Source organism: Sminthopsis crassicaudata, chromosome 4, assembly GCF_048593235.1.
Source record: "Sminthopsis crassicaudata isolate SCR6 chromosome 4, ASM4859323v1, whole genome shotgun sequence".
Lineage (NCBI taxonomy): Eukaryota > Metazoa > Chordata > Mammalia > Dasyuromorphia > Dasyuridae > Sminthopsis > Sminthopsis crassicaudata.
This window is the reverse complement of record NC_133620.1, coordinates 322,172,165-322,185,558: the sequence shown is the minus strand read 5'-3', so window position 1 is coordinate 322,185,558 and position 13,394 is coordinate 322,172,165. Positions and strand designations below refer to the sequence as shown.

The following is a 13,394-nucleotide window of genomic DNA, read 5'->3' as shown; positions in this document are numbered from 1 at the left end:
TTCTGAGTGAAAAAGGAAAAGTGTTCTCTGGAGATAAGCAATTAAACCTCAAGTAATCTGGCCAAGAGCAAACCACAAACTCTAGCCAGGGAGTAAAACTAGGACAAATGGCCCAGAGAGAAGAGGGATCTGAGCATTGCTTGCCTGGAAAAAGATGAAGGCTGATGCTGTTATGCTATATAGAGAGAACAGATGGAGATGACTATCTTATTCTGCTTTGCTTTCAGACTCTTAGCCTTCTAGTAGAATGTAAGTTCCCTGAGCGTAGGCATTATTCTATGTTAGTATTTTTATGTCCAGTTCAAGGCATAGAATCAGTCAATCAATAGGCATTCACTGAGTGCTTATTGTATATACCCAGACATTGTGTTGAACACCTAAGATACAAGGAAAGGCTAAACCAGTTTACATTTGACAATATGAAAATAACTGGATATATATATATATATATATATATATATATATATATATATATATATATATATATATATATATATATATATATATATATCTAAAGATAGACACATAAAGGTAGAAAATAATCTCAGAAGGGAGGTACTTACTATAGGGAAGAGCAGAAAAAATGTCTGCGGAAGATGGGAGCTAAACTAAGTCTTGAAGGAAGCTGGTGAGGAGGGAAAGAATTGCAGGCATGGGGGATATTGATGGCCAATGCAAAGACACAGAGACCGGAGCAGACTTTCCAAGTGAAGAAGTAACAGGTTGTAGGAGAGTGGTTCATTATCATAATCAAAGGCTGCCCATTATTGATATGAAAAAGCAAAATTTTAAATGACTTTAGCAGTGGACTATGAATGAAGTGGGATTTTTAAAGGTCAGAAGGAAAATGGTGAGAGGAAATAAGGGCAGGTTATAGAGTTAGGGAGGAGTTGGGGAGGGTCCTATCGGGGATTAAACTTGAGAGTGGCTTCATGATGAGTTGAGACAGTTGAGTATATCTTTGGATATACTAAAAAGACAGTCCTAGAATGTGACCTCTTTTTGTGTGTGATATGGCTAACAATGGGATCAGGATGGATGCACTTAAAGTTCTCATCACTATGGGAGGAAAAGCAAATAGGCCAGTATAGAATGAATGTGCACAAGGTGTAGAAGAAATAAAGGGTAAGAAGGCTAGAAATTAGGGAAAGGCTTGGTTGTGAAGAACTTTAAATGCCAACTTTATTGAGGGGGAGGGTGACATGTTCAAACCTGCCCTTTAGGAAAATCACTTTGGCAGTGAAATGAAGGATGGATTAAAGTGGGAAGATATATGAGACCAATTAGAATAATATTTCACTAATCCAGGTAAAAAGTGACAACCAGCTGATTGAGAGTGATGGTTCCATGCTTTGACAGAAAAGGACTTAGGTGAAAGATACTGTACAGTTAGAAATAATAAGATTTGGGAATACATTGGGATTAGTGTGAGGAGTTGAGGATAAATCAGGTTTCAGAGTTATTGGGAGGATGGATGGTGATGCCCTGGACAGAAGTTCAGAAGAAGGGAAGTTTTTTATGAGGGGAGGAGGTGCTGAGGTCTGTTTTGGGCATAGTGAGTTTGAGATATTCAAAAGTTGTCTAGTTCAACTTGTCCAAAAAGCAGTTAGTGATGCAGAAATGAAGCCAAGGAGAGAGAATAGGACAAATGTGTAGATTAGGGGATTATCTACATAGAGATAATAAGGACATGATTATGCACTTATTAAATAGCTTGGTCTTGGCGCAAAGACTTTGGGATGGTGAGGATCCCTTGTCACCAGTAGAAGATGCTTCAGAAGCCATTGGAAAGATAGCCACAACAAGTGACATTTATGTTGCACCTTAAATGTTTGCCAGTTGCTTAATAAAGTTTTATCATTTAAGAGAAAATGAAGAGGCCTCTCTAGGCACAGCTGTGGCATCTTAGCAATCTTCTTTTTTTCTTTCAAATTTTTAACATTTTTATTTATAGTTTAGAATTACAAATTGTATCCCTCTTTTTCTCCCCTCTCTTCTTCAGACATAAACAAGCAAATATAGGTTATACATGTGCAATTATGTAAAACATTTTCTTAGTCATTTTGTACAAGATTTGAATAAAAGAAAAAAAAAGTGTTCAATCCATATCAGTACTTTCTATGGAGGCAGATACAATAATTTGTCATTAGTTTTTTTGGGATTGTTTTAGGTCATTTCATTGCTAAGAATAGCTAAGTCATTCACAATTCTTCATTGAATAATATTGGTGTTATTGTGCACAGTGTTCTCCTATTCTGTTCATTTCACTGTTTTTCAGTTCATTTAAGTCTTTCTGGGTTTTTTTGAATCATTCTGCTTTTCATTTCTTATAGTACAATAATTTTTTTATTACAATCATATATCACAGCTTGTTTAACCATTCCCCTATTTATGGGCATATCTTTGATGTCCAATTCTTAGCTGTTAAAAATAGAGCTGTTAAAAATATTGTACAAATAGGTCCTTTCCACTTTTTTTTGAGGTGTCTTTGGGATATGGATCTAGCAATGGTATTGTTGGATCAAAGAATACGCACAGTTTTATAACCCTTTGGCTATTGGTCCATATTGCTCTCCAGGATGGTTGGATCATTTCACAACTCCAGCAAGGATTCATTAGCATCCCAGTTTTCTTACATCTGCTCCAACATCCAACATTTCCCTTTTTTTCACCAATATGATAAGTGTGAGGTGTTACCTCAGAGTTGTCTTAATTTCTCTAATCAATAGTAATTTAGAGCATTTTTCATATTTAATTTTGCATTGATTTTCATTAGGGAAATTGATCTATAATTTTCTTTCTCTGTTTTGATTCTTCCTAGTTTGGTTATCATCACCATATTTATGTTGTAAAAGAAATTTGGTAGGGCTCCTTCTTCAGCTATTTTCAAATAGTTTATATAATACTGAAATTAATTGCTCTTCAAATGTTTGGTAGAATTTGCTTGTGAATCCATCTGGTTCTGGGATTTTTGCTTAGAAAGTTACTTTTTTTTTCTAAGACTGGGTTAGTTATTTGGTTAATTTTGGTAATTTATATTTTTATACATATTCATTTCACTTAGATTGTCAAATTTATTGACATATGATTAGGTAAAACTACAATTTAATTTTCTTAATTTTCTCTTCATTGGTAGTGAGTTTACCCCTTTCAGTTATGACATTAGTAATTTGTTTTTATTCATTGCTTTTTTAAATCAAATTAACCAATGATTTGTCTGTCTTAATATTTTCATGAAATCAGTTTCTTAGTTTTATTTATTAGTTCAATGGTTTTCTTACTTTCAATTTTATTAATCTCTCCTTTGATTTTCAGGATTTTGAATTTGGTGTTTGATTGAAAAACTTTAATTTGTTCTTTTTCTAGTTTTTTAGTTGCGTGTCCAATTCATTGGTCTGCTTTTTCTCTATTAGAGATATAAATTATCCCCTAAGTACTGCTTTGGCTGTATCCCATAAATTTTAGTATGTTGTTTCATTGTTCTCATTTTCTTTAATAAAATTGATTGTTTCTATGATTTGTTCTTTGACCCACTTGTTTTTTAGAATTAGATTATTTCATTTCCAATTTTTTTTCTTTTTATAAGTATCAGGTTTATTTTTTAATTATAGCTTTTTATTTACAATATATATGCATGGGTATCTTTCAGCATTGACAATTGCAAAACCTTTTATTCCCATTTTTCCCCTCCTTCCCTCCACCCCCTCCCCCAGATGTCAGGTTGAGCAATACATGTTAAATATGTTAAAGTATAAGTTAAATACAATATATGTATACATGTCCATACAGTTATTTTGCTATACAAAAAGAATTGGACTTTGAAATAGTGTACAATTAACCTATGAAGGAAATCAAAAATGCAAGCAGACAATAACAGAAAGAGTGGAAATGCTATGTTGTGATCCATACTCATTTCCCAGAGTTCTTTTGCTGGGTGTAGCTGATTCAATTCATTACTGCTCTATTGGAACTGATTTGGTTCATCTCATTGTTGAAGAGAATTGATCATCATATAGTATTGATTATAATGATCTCTTGGTCCTGCTCATTTCACTCAGCATCAGTTCATGTAAGTCTCTCCAAACCTCTCTGTATTCTTCCTGCTGGTCATTTCTTACAGAACAATAATATCCCACAATTTATTCTCCAATTGATGGGCATCCACTCAGTTTCCAGTTTCCGGACACTATAAAGCGGGCTGCCACAAACATTCTTGCACATATAGGTCTTCAAGATCTCTTTGGGATCTAAACCCAGTAATAACACTGTTGGATCAAAGGGTATGCACATTTCCAATTAATTTTTAATCTCTCTTTCCATTATCCATTTTTTATTGCATTATGAACTGAAAAGGATATGTTTACTATTTCTGCTTTTCTGCATTTGGCCATGAGATTTTTATGTTCTAATACATGGTCAGTTTTTATAGTTCCATTTACTGCTAAGGAAAAAAGCATATTTTTTTCTCTATTCCCATTCAATTTTTTTCTAGGAATCCACCTTTTCCAGAATTTTATTTTTCTCTTTAACTTCTTTCTTTTTTATTATTTTTGTTTGGATTTATCTAATTCTGAGAGGGGAAAGTTGAGGTCCTCCATTAGTATGGTTTTATGATCTCTTTCTTCCTCTAACTCATTCTACTTCTCCTTCAAAAATTTAAGTGTTATATCATTTGGTGCATAATTTTTTTATTATTGATATGACTTCATTGTCTATGGTAATTTTCAGCAAAGTATAGTTTCCTTCTTTATGCTTTTTAATTAGATCTATTATTGCTTTTGCTTTGTCTGAGATTATGATTGCTATTACAATTTTCTTTGTTTCTGCTGAAGCATAAGATTGTTCTCCAACTCTTTTACTTTTACCCTATGTGTATCTCTCTGCTTCAGCTGTGTTTCTTATAAACAACATATTGTAGAATTCTGTTTTCTAATCCATTCTGCTATCCACTTCCATTCTATAGTTGAATAACTCATTTATAGTCAAAACTATATATTTCCTTCCATACTATATTTTACTTGTTTTGTCCTCTTCTTTTTCTTATCCCCCAGCCGTTCCCTCCTGATCACTACCTTCTCCAATATACCTTCCCTTTAATCAATCCCACCCCTCCTCCTTTTATTATTCCCATCCTTTTTTACTTGCTCATATGGTAAAATAGATTTCTATATCCAACTGAATGTATATTATTCTCTTTTTGTGCCAATTCTGATGACAGTAAATTTTAAGCTTTGTCTGCCACCTTTTTCTCCCATCTTACCTGCCCATCTTATAACAGCTCTTTTATGTGGGATAATTTATCCCACTTAATCTTCCCCTACCTTCCAGTGTAATTTTTTTTATTATTTTCTTTTCAAAAAATGTAATTTCATCAAAGTCACTTTATATCTATATCCTCTGTTTACATATACTCCTAAATGCTTTTATTGTAATAAAGCTGTTAAGAGTTACAAATATCTTACCATATAGAAATATAGACAGTTTAACATTATTGAATTTCTTATGTTTACTTTTCCTTTTTTGCCTTTTTATGTTTCCCTTGAGTTTGTATTTAGAGATCAAATTTTTTATTCAGCTCTGGTCTTTTAATTAGAAATGCTTGAAAATCCTCTATTTGGTTAAAATTCCATTTTACCCCAAAAAGATTATGCTCAATTTTGTAGCTAAGTGATTCTTATTTGTAATCTTAACTCCTTTGCCTTTCAGTATATCATATTCCAAGCCTTCCACTTCTTTAATGTGGAAGCTGCCAAATCCCGTGTATTCTTGATTGTGGTTCCACAATATTTGAATTGTTTCTTTTTTGGCTGTTTGCTGTACTTTCTACTTAATCTGTGAATTCTGGAATTTGACTGTGATGTTCCTGGCAGTTTTTATTTTAGGATCTCTTTGAGACAACGATTGGTGGATTCTTTTAATTTCTATTTTGCCTTCTGTTTCTTAAGTATGAGGGCAGTTTGCTAATTTTTTGAAAGATGTGATTCAGCTCCCTCTCCACCTTTTTATGATGGCTTTCAGGTAGTCTGATTTCTCCTGAATTTATTTTCTAAGTGAGTGAGGTTGTTGAACAGACTGGCCACTTACATAGAGAGCTGCTGGTTTTTAAGAGAGTGGGGTCTTGCTGGTAGATTGCACTGGGCTTGGAGTCTTGCTACAAGGCCCCCTGCTGTGACAATGACTGCTCTTGCAATTCTTGGACCTCACTTCCCTTTCATCTTTGTGAGACAGCTCTTTCCTGCCATGCTGGCAAACTACTTTTCTGCTCTTAGATCAATTCTACAGTCGTCTTCTACTTGTTTGGAGTGGGATTTTAAGGGGCTTCAGAGGGTTTCTTCCTCATTCCACTGACTTGGCACTGGAAGCTTAGCAACCTTTTAAATTTCCTGGGGATAGGAGAAGAGAACAGGATCCATGCATATAGATAGATAGATAGATAGATAGATAGATAGATAGATAGATAGATAGATAGATATAGATATAGATATAGATATAGATATAGATAGATATAGGTATATACATACATATACATACAAAGCAAAAATGCATTTACTTTAAACTGAATGTTTTTTAAGTACAAATATCTTTTAAGTACAAAATCAGGGTATGCTGTCCCTAAATGAGCAAAGATATCTTGATTATAATCACCTTGAACAGGAAGCTTAATCCACAGACGACAGCAATAGAGAGGTAGCAATATAATTTTCCCTAAATAATAATTTTCCCCCTTTCAATCTTTTATTTACCTTCCTGAGATTCTAGGGCAATTATCAATCCCTCTAGACCTAGACTTTGAATGTTGGCAGAAGTAAGCCTGCCTGATGAATCAATCATCATTGAGTCATAGACCTAGGTCTAGTTATTCCATGGCAATTAAATTGGACAGGATCTACATTTCTGTCCTGTGGCTTTAGAATTACAGGAGACTGTGTTTTCTCTGGGAGCCTCCCTTCTTCCATCTTTTTTTTCCAAAGCTCTATGGAATTCTAAGATTTAGGACTTTTCTTTTCTTTAAAGTTGCATAATCTCCCTATATTCTCATCCTGGTTTCCCTTCTATCTACTTCAAACCAAAAACTACTTCCAGCCCAAGGCCATATCTGAGGCCTTGATTGATCTAATTAATAACAGATTCAGTACTAGGCATTGCCAGGGAGAAGAGTGACAATTGAGAATTAAACAACAACAATAAAAATACAATGATACAAAACACAGTTGCCCTTCCTCTAAAATTGTTGTTGTGACTAATTATAAAACCTGGAAGTTGGGAAGACTATGGTTCATCTAGACAGGAGGCTCTCTCTACTTGGAGGCCTATTCAAGACGCACAAGTTTTCATAATGGCCCTTTATTCATGGATGGGCTCACTCCTCACTGTATCTCTAGATTTCTCAAGGTCTTTGGGGATTTCTGCCTCTCTTCTGTCTGGTTCAAAGGATCTGTACATGAATGGATTTAGAAACAACTGATATTTGTTTGGCATTTTAGAGTATGCAAAGCTCTTGACACCTATTCTTTCATTTGAGATTCAAATAATCCTGTGACATGGACTAATCTAATAGTCATTATTATTTCCATTGAGTATATGAAGAACCTGAGGCTCAGAGTAATTAAATGACTTGTCCATGGTTACACAACTAGTAAATATTAGAATGGGATTTTAAATGGGATCTTAATGGCTTTAGTTCCAGCACTCTATCCAATATACCATATTGACTCTCCTTAATAGAACAATATTTCTTTGGCCCTAACAGTCCTGCTGCTTGGCAGAGGGAGATCCTAAAATAGGATAGATTTCATTTATATAACAAATACTCAGTTTGTTCTAGAAAGACTTGATTCTTTAGATTCTCAGGAGCTACCTCTCCAACGATTTAGAAATCTGGGGTAAAATTGAATTCCTTGTTATATACTAAGATTAGTGAGGGGGCCACAGTCCTTCAAAAGGACAGAAGGAACCACAAAAAATCAGAGGAACATCTGAACAAATAATAACACCCTATGTCTGCTTCCCTGTAGCTAAAGTCAAACTTGACCTGACTTCCTTTCTTTGATTTGAAAAGGGCTAAAATTGGCTCTCTTGGATGTTGGAAGCTCTCTTCCATAACTGAATATTGGAGATGAAGGCATAATACATATGCCTTTTTTCTGTGTGAAAACGAAGTTACCTCTTGGGTTGTTTTTTTTTTAATTGTATATTTTTAGTGAAGAGTTTGTTTTGCTTAGGACTAATCTCTTCCTTTAGTACACTTTCCCTCTAACTTCCCCTTCTCCTATCTCTCCTATTTCCCTGTTGAAGGAAATATATTTCTATGCCCCACACTCTGTGTGTATTTTTCTCTTTAACAAGTTCAGATAAGAGTGATGTTCTTGTTATTCATTCTCTACCCTATCTTATTTGTTTAGATTTCTACTTTTGAACCTATTTAATTATGTGAGAATTTTCCCTAATCTTCCTTCCTCTATCTTCCCACCCCCAGTTATTCCTCTTTCCCTCCCTTTCCATTACTTCTTATGACCATGAAGGCACAACTGAACTATTACCAGGATTTCTACTTAGATTCTTAAGATTCCTGATGATGGTGGACTTTAAATCCTGTATTATCTTTTCATATTAAAATGTGATCAGTTTATTTTTGTTTAGTTTTATTTTTTTAAGAGAGCAATTTTAAAAATATTTTATTTTGAAGAAACAGAACAGAAAAGAGAAACAGAAAAGCAATACAAAATAAAATAAAACAAAATTTAAGAAAATACCTATCTAGATTAGAAGAAATTATATTCACGAGTGTCCGTCTTTTCTTTACTTCCTTGTAAATTATTCTTTTGTTCTCTGCTGCACAACTCTTTTTACATTATTCTTCTTTCCCTTTTTCCCCCTCCCCAGTACCCCCAAGCAGGTTACATTATATTAAGATAAGATATGTTTATATATACATATGTTGATATATACATACATACACACACCTAGATGTACACATATCTCCTTTTTATCCCTCTACCACTCCCAAGCTACAGTTAAGACAAGATATGTTTTTGTGTACATACATACATACACACACTCCCATATACACACCTCCAAATACATATACACATCTTTCCTATCTCTGCTGTCTCTTTCATTAAATTCTACTCCATAACTTGGCTTACTATTACTTAATCTTCCCCACCTAGGGATCCCTCCCTTGTTTTCTCCTCTCACCCTTTGCTTCCCCATCCATTCATTTCTTGTTAATTAAAGCCTCTTGTTAATTAAAAAATGTCATTTTTTTTTTCCAGATTCAGGGGAGAACAGGCATTCTGTAAGTATCATTTCACTTACATAATTAAAAAAAGACAAATTCTTAGGTTTCACAGTTATCATCAAAATCATCCCTAATCTTCTTCCCTTCAGATGATCATTTTTTAAGGATACAGTACCAACAATGAGGACATTATAATAAATGAGCTCTCACATTAATTTCTTTACTGACATTTTCTGACTGCACAATTATTATAGCTCTTTAGACAATTGGACAAAGGGAACTTCAGACATCCAATAGGAGAATGGACTAAAGCAGTGGCTTCCGCAATGGGAAAATTCCATGAGACTGGCAAAAATTTGAAAGCATCATGACCTTAGGAGATACCTCTACTCTCTGAATAGGGGAAGTTAATACTACACAATCCAATTGCTTATACTGCTGGGTTGACAACCATCCTCCTCATGATCCAGCAGAGTCATCCAGTACCTACTAGGAAGAAACTCCTGCAATAACAAAGAAGGAAGATTCTTTCAGCAGAGTTAATTAAGGTTGTGGTACTGTGTGAGTATTTAGATATCAGGCCTAGGTTTTTAACTTAGGCTCTCCTAGGCAGCAGGAAAACCTTTTGCTTGTTTATATTTGACCATAGGTTCAATGGAGAATAAAAGCTATTGTCCTAGCATGTAAAGAGTATCCCTGTAGTATAATGAGTCTTGAATATTTAGCTTCAAGGAGAAAAAAGAGACTTTTGGTGATTTGGAATGCTTACTAAACAGGGATGGGAGTGCCTTCAAGTTCCAGTTATTTTGAAAAACAGAGAGTCTGGCCAGAAGGGCTGATGGTGTCATGGTTTGGTTTACAGATTTTTAGGTGGTATATAGGATGCAGGTTTGGGCTGAGGAGAGGGGACAGCAAGAAGGATGTAGAAATTGAGTTCTGTCTAGTGAGACTGGAATTTTGTTGAGAACCTAATTTGTACCACATCCTAATTATGAAGGGAAGTCTACTTTTCTTTCTTTTTTTTTAAAAATTGCTTTGCCTTTTTGTATCACTTGTTCTCTGGTACCCTTAAACCATTCAAAAGACCAGTAAACTTTGCTGCAGTCCTTTATGCTCCACTTTATTTTGAAGGATTTAGAGAGAGCAGTGCCTTATTGAATTCAGAAAGCAAAACTATTTTCCCTCACTATCCCTGGAGCTACAACAGCTAATGATACAAATTACAAAAATAAGAATACCATTTTTCTTTTTTTGAATTCTTTGTAATAAATCTCTTGGGAAATCTATTTATGATACATTGTTTAAAAAAAGAGATATTAGAAAAGGACATTTAGAGAGTACTATTGTAATAGTCTGTCATGTTATGAAAGCTTCCATAATTCTATCATTTGTTTTATTTGTTGCACATTAAATTATTCATTATTTTGCAGTAAACATAATTGAATCTATAATAAGAAAAAAGACATGAAAGAAGGAAGAAATATAATACTTTAAGATTGATAAAGCACTTTACAAATATAATACCATCTTTGGGCTACTTTACCAACTTATAATTGTACTTGTAGGTTGGGTCCCAATAGGGTTATTGTCATTTTATGTGGCGACTGCCCCTGCTAATATAGCTTGACCCCTGCCAGTGTATTCCTCATTAATAATCAGCTAGTAGACATAATTAGTTCTTAATAAAGATGTTTACTAAGATGATATGGTAAAAGAAGTTGGTATATAATATTCCCTCTATAAACCTAGAACATATTGTCTCAAATATATATGCATATTTTGAGTCCAGTTGGATTCAAACAGGATAATGGTAGTGAGGAACATATGTGGAGAAAAGGTAATTCACAACTCCTGGCTGGTACTTCAAGCCTGGAAGTAGTTTCTCTTTGCAGAGTCCCTATTCAGTTACACTTATATCCAGTATCTCTGCTGAGTGGACAGTTCTACTATGTTCCCAGGCACCAATTATTTCTTGACTCTAGTCAGAACTCTTTTCTGTTTTGAGAAAATCAGACCAGACCAGACCAGAAACATTTGCTATTTGTACTTACTCTGAGCCATTAAAACCTAAACAATGATCAATTGAAGCTTAGGTTAAGGCCTTTTATTGGCCAGTCAGTAAGAGCCAATTACTTGGATTTAAGGTATGGTCAAGTAGCTCCATTTGAATATCAGTGGACTTTATCAAAGTCTGGTTTTCCAGAGATCTATTTAAGTGAATTAGAGAAATAAAAGCAAAGTACTGGGTGAGGTCTGAAGTGGAGAAGTCCTTATGAAAGAAGACCTTCCTGGAGGAGGTAGAAACTGTTAGACTTTAAAATACTCAGTATAAATTTCTTGGAGAAAGGAAGAGAAAGCATTTGAGATGTGGACTGTGCAAATGAAGTATGTTGGTTTCTTAAAATAAGAACACCAGGACATGGTGGATTAAAGGACCTACACTAAGAAAGGGCCTGAGAAGTGGAAAGAAGGAAAAATTTATATCCCAGGTCCTGAACTAGATTTGGGAACCTTTTCCTTTTGCCACTGTAGGAATAATCTTGACATGAACATTTCTTTTCCACTTTATCAATGTAAGAGCAATGATTTCAGGTTAAGGATGCTCTTATTTGGGTGAAGGTCACAAGGGAACACACTCAGAGTTGGAGTCAGAGGACCAGGGTTTGACCACTTACTCCTTTGTGATTTGGGGAACATCACTTTCTTGGTTTTTTTCCTCTGTAAAGTGAGGGAGTTGTGAAGGAGTTTAACTATATGGCTCTAAACTCCTTTCTACTTCTGAATATATAACCTGATGATCTCTTTTCTAAGGCTTGTCAGGAATTTCTGAATTAGAAAGTGTTTCCATTGGACCCCAAACCCATTCTAGTGATGGAGATCCAGGAACTAACTCCTTTGTTTCCTGAGAACTTGACCTTGTAGTAGGATCTCATTCCAACATTAGAATTATCCTACTCATATCCCTTTGGAAGAAAGAAAGATGCTAGCTGTGCTTATGGTGTGAATATTCTAGATTCAGGGAAAAGCGGCATGAAACAAAAGATGAGCCCAATCTTTTCTTACTATTAGGTTGATGGGCTACAATAAATGCAAAACTGGGAATTTTGCTCCACTGGACATTGTGAGACTAAGAGAAAAATGAGTCTTTTGTTCAATAAACACCCCTGTTTTAGTAGCGACTCTGCAGCAAGTGTGGGATGAATATCCCATAGTCCCCACCTTATCTATCTTATATTCAATCTGGTAGGATGTTCCAGATAATGGCACTGACTCCCAAAGAACCTTGGAATTTGAGAGTCAAGAAGGACCTGAAAATTGATCTCCACCATAACCTTCAACAAGAAAGAACCCATCATTTCCATTGACTCATTCCATTCCACTTTTAATTAGCTCTGGTTATTAGGAAATTTTTCCTGACACAAGGCCTAATTTTGCCTCTTTGAGATTTCTTTTCACTGCTCTGCTCTTCAGGGCCAAAAATGAACAAGCCTAATCTCTCTTCCACTTGTCAGCTTTTCAACTAGTTGAAGACAGATATTATATTTCCCCAAGGGTGTTTTCACTCTGTTAGTCAACAAGCATTTATTGAAGTTTACTAAGAGCCGAGGACCATTGTATTGTGCCTAGTGTTGGAGAATGCCCAAAAAAAGGTCCTTCCTCAAAGAGCTTACATACTAATGGAGGAAATAACATGCAGAAAACTACATACATATAAGATATATACAATACAAAAAATTAAGAGGGAAAGGGAAGGGTGTGTGTGTGTGTGTGTGTGTGTGTGTGTGTGTGTGTGTGTGTGTGTATGTGGTTTGACTGGGAAAGACCTCCTGTGGAAGGTAGGCTTTGAGCTGTCTGGAAGGAAGCCAGGGCTGGACGCTGAGATGAAGAGGAAAGTAATGCCAGATGTGGGTTATTGCCAGTGAAAAAGCACATCTTTGGAAGAAAGAGCACTGTATTAGAGGAGTAAGAATTTGAATCACAAATACATGGAGGGAATCAAAGTTTAAGAAGTAGGATGGTCGGAAGTGGTCAAGTTATGAAGGACTTTAAATGTCAAAGAGAAGATTTTTATATTTGATCTTGGAGGTAATAGGGAGTCATTGGAGTTTATTGAGGAGGGGAATGACATGATCAGATGTGTGCTTTAGGAAGA

The 13,394-nt window shown here is 35.0% G+C and overlaps 1 protein-coding gene across 7 annotated transcripts in view; it reads left to right on the top strand.

The window, feature by feature from the left end:
• PECAM1 (platelet and endothelial cell adhesion molecule 1) overlaps positions 1 to 13,394 on the top strand; it is a 111,004-nt gene that overhangs the window by 91,398 nt on the left and 6,212 nt on the right. For 4 of the 7 annotated variants that reach the window (XR_012481119.1, XM_074260522.1, XM_074260526.1 and 1 more), the window contains one exon: positions 9,276 to 9,298. The exons of the other annotated variants lie outside the window; for them this stretch is intronic. Coding sequence is in view for 3 of the 4 variants with exons in the window: in XM_074260522.1 (XP_074116623.1) it covers positions 9,276 to 9,298 (23 nt within the window). In the remaining variant the exon portion in view is untranslated. The remainder of the gene's footprint in view (positions 1 to 9,275; positions 9,299 to 13,394) is intronic. 7 annotated transcript variants of the gene reach the window in all.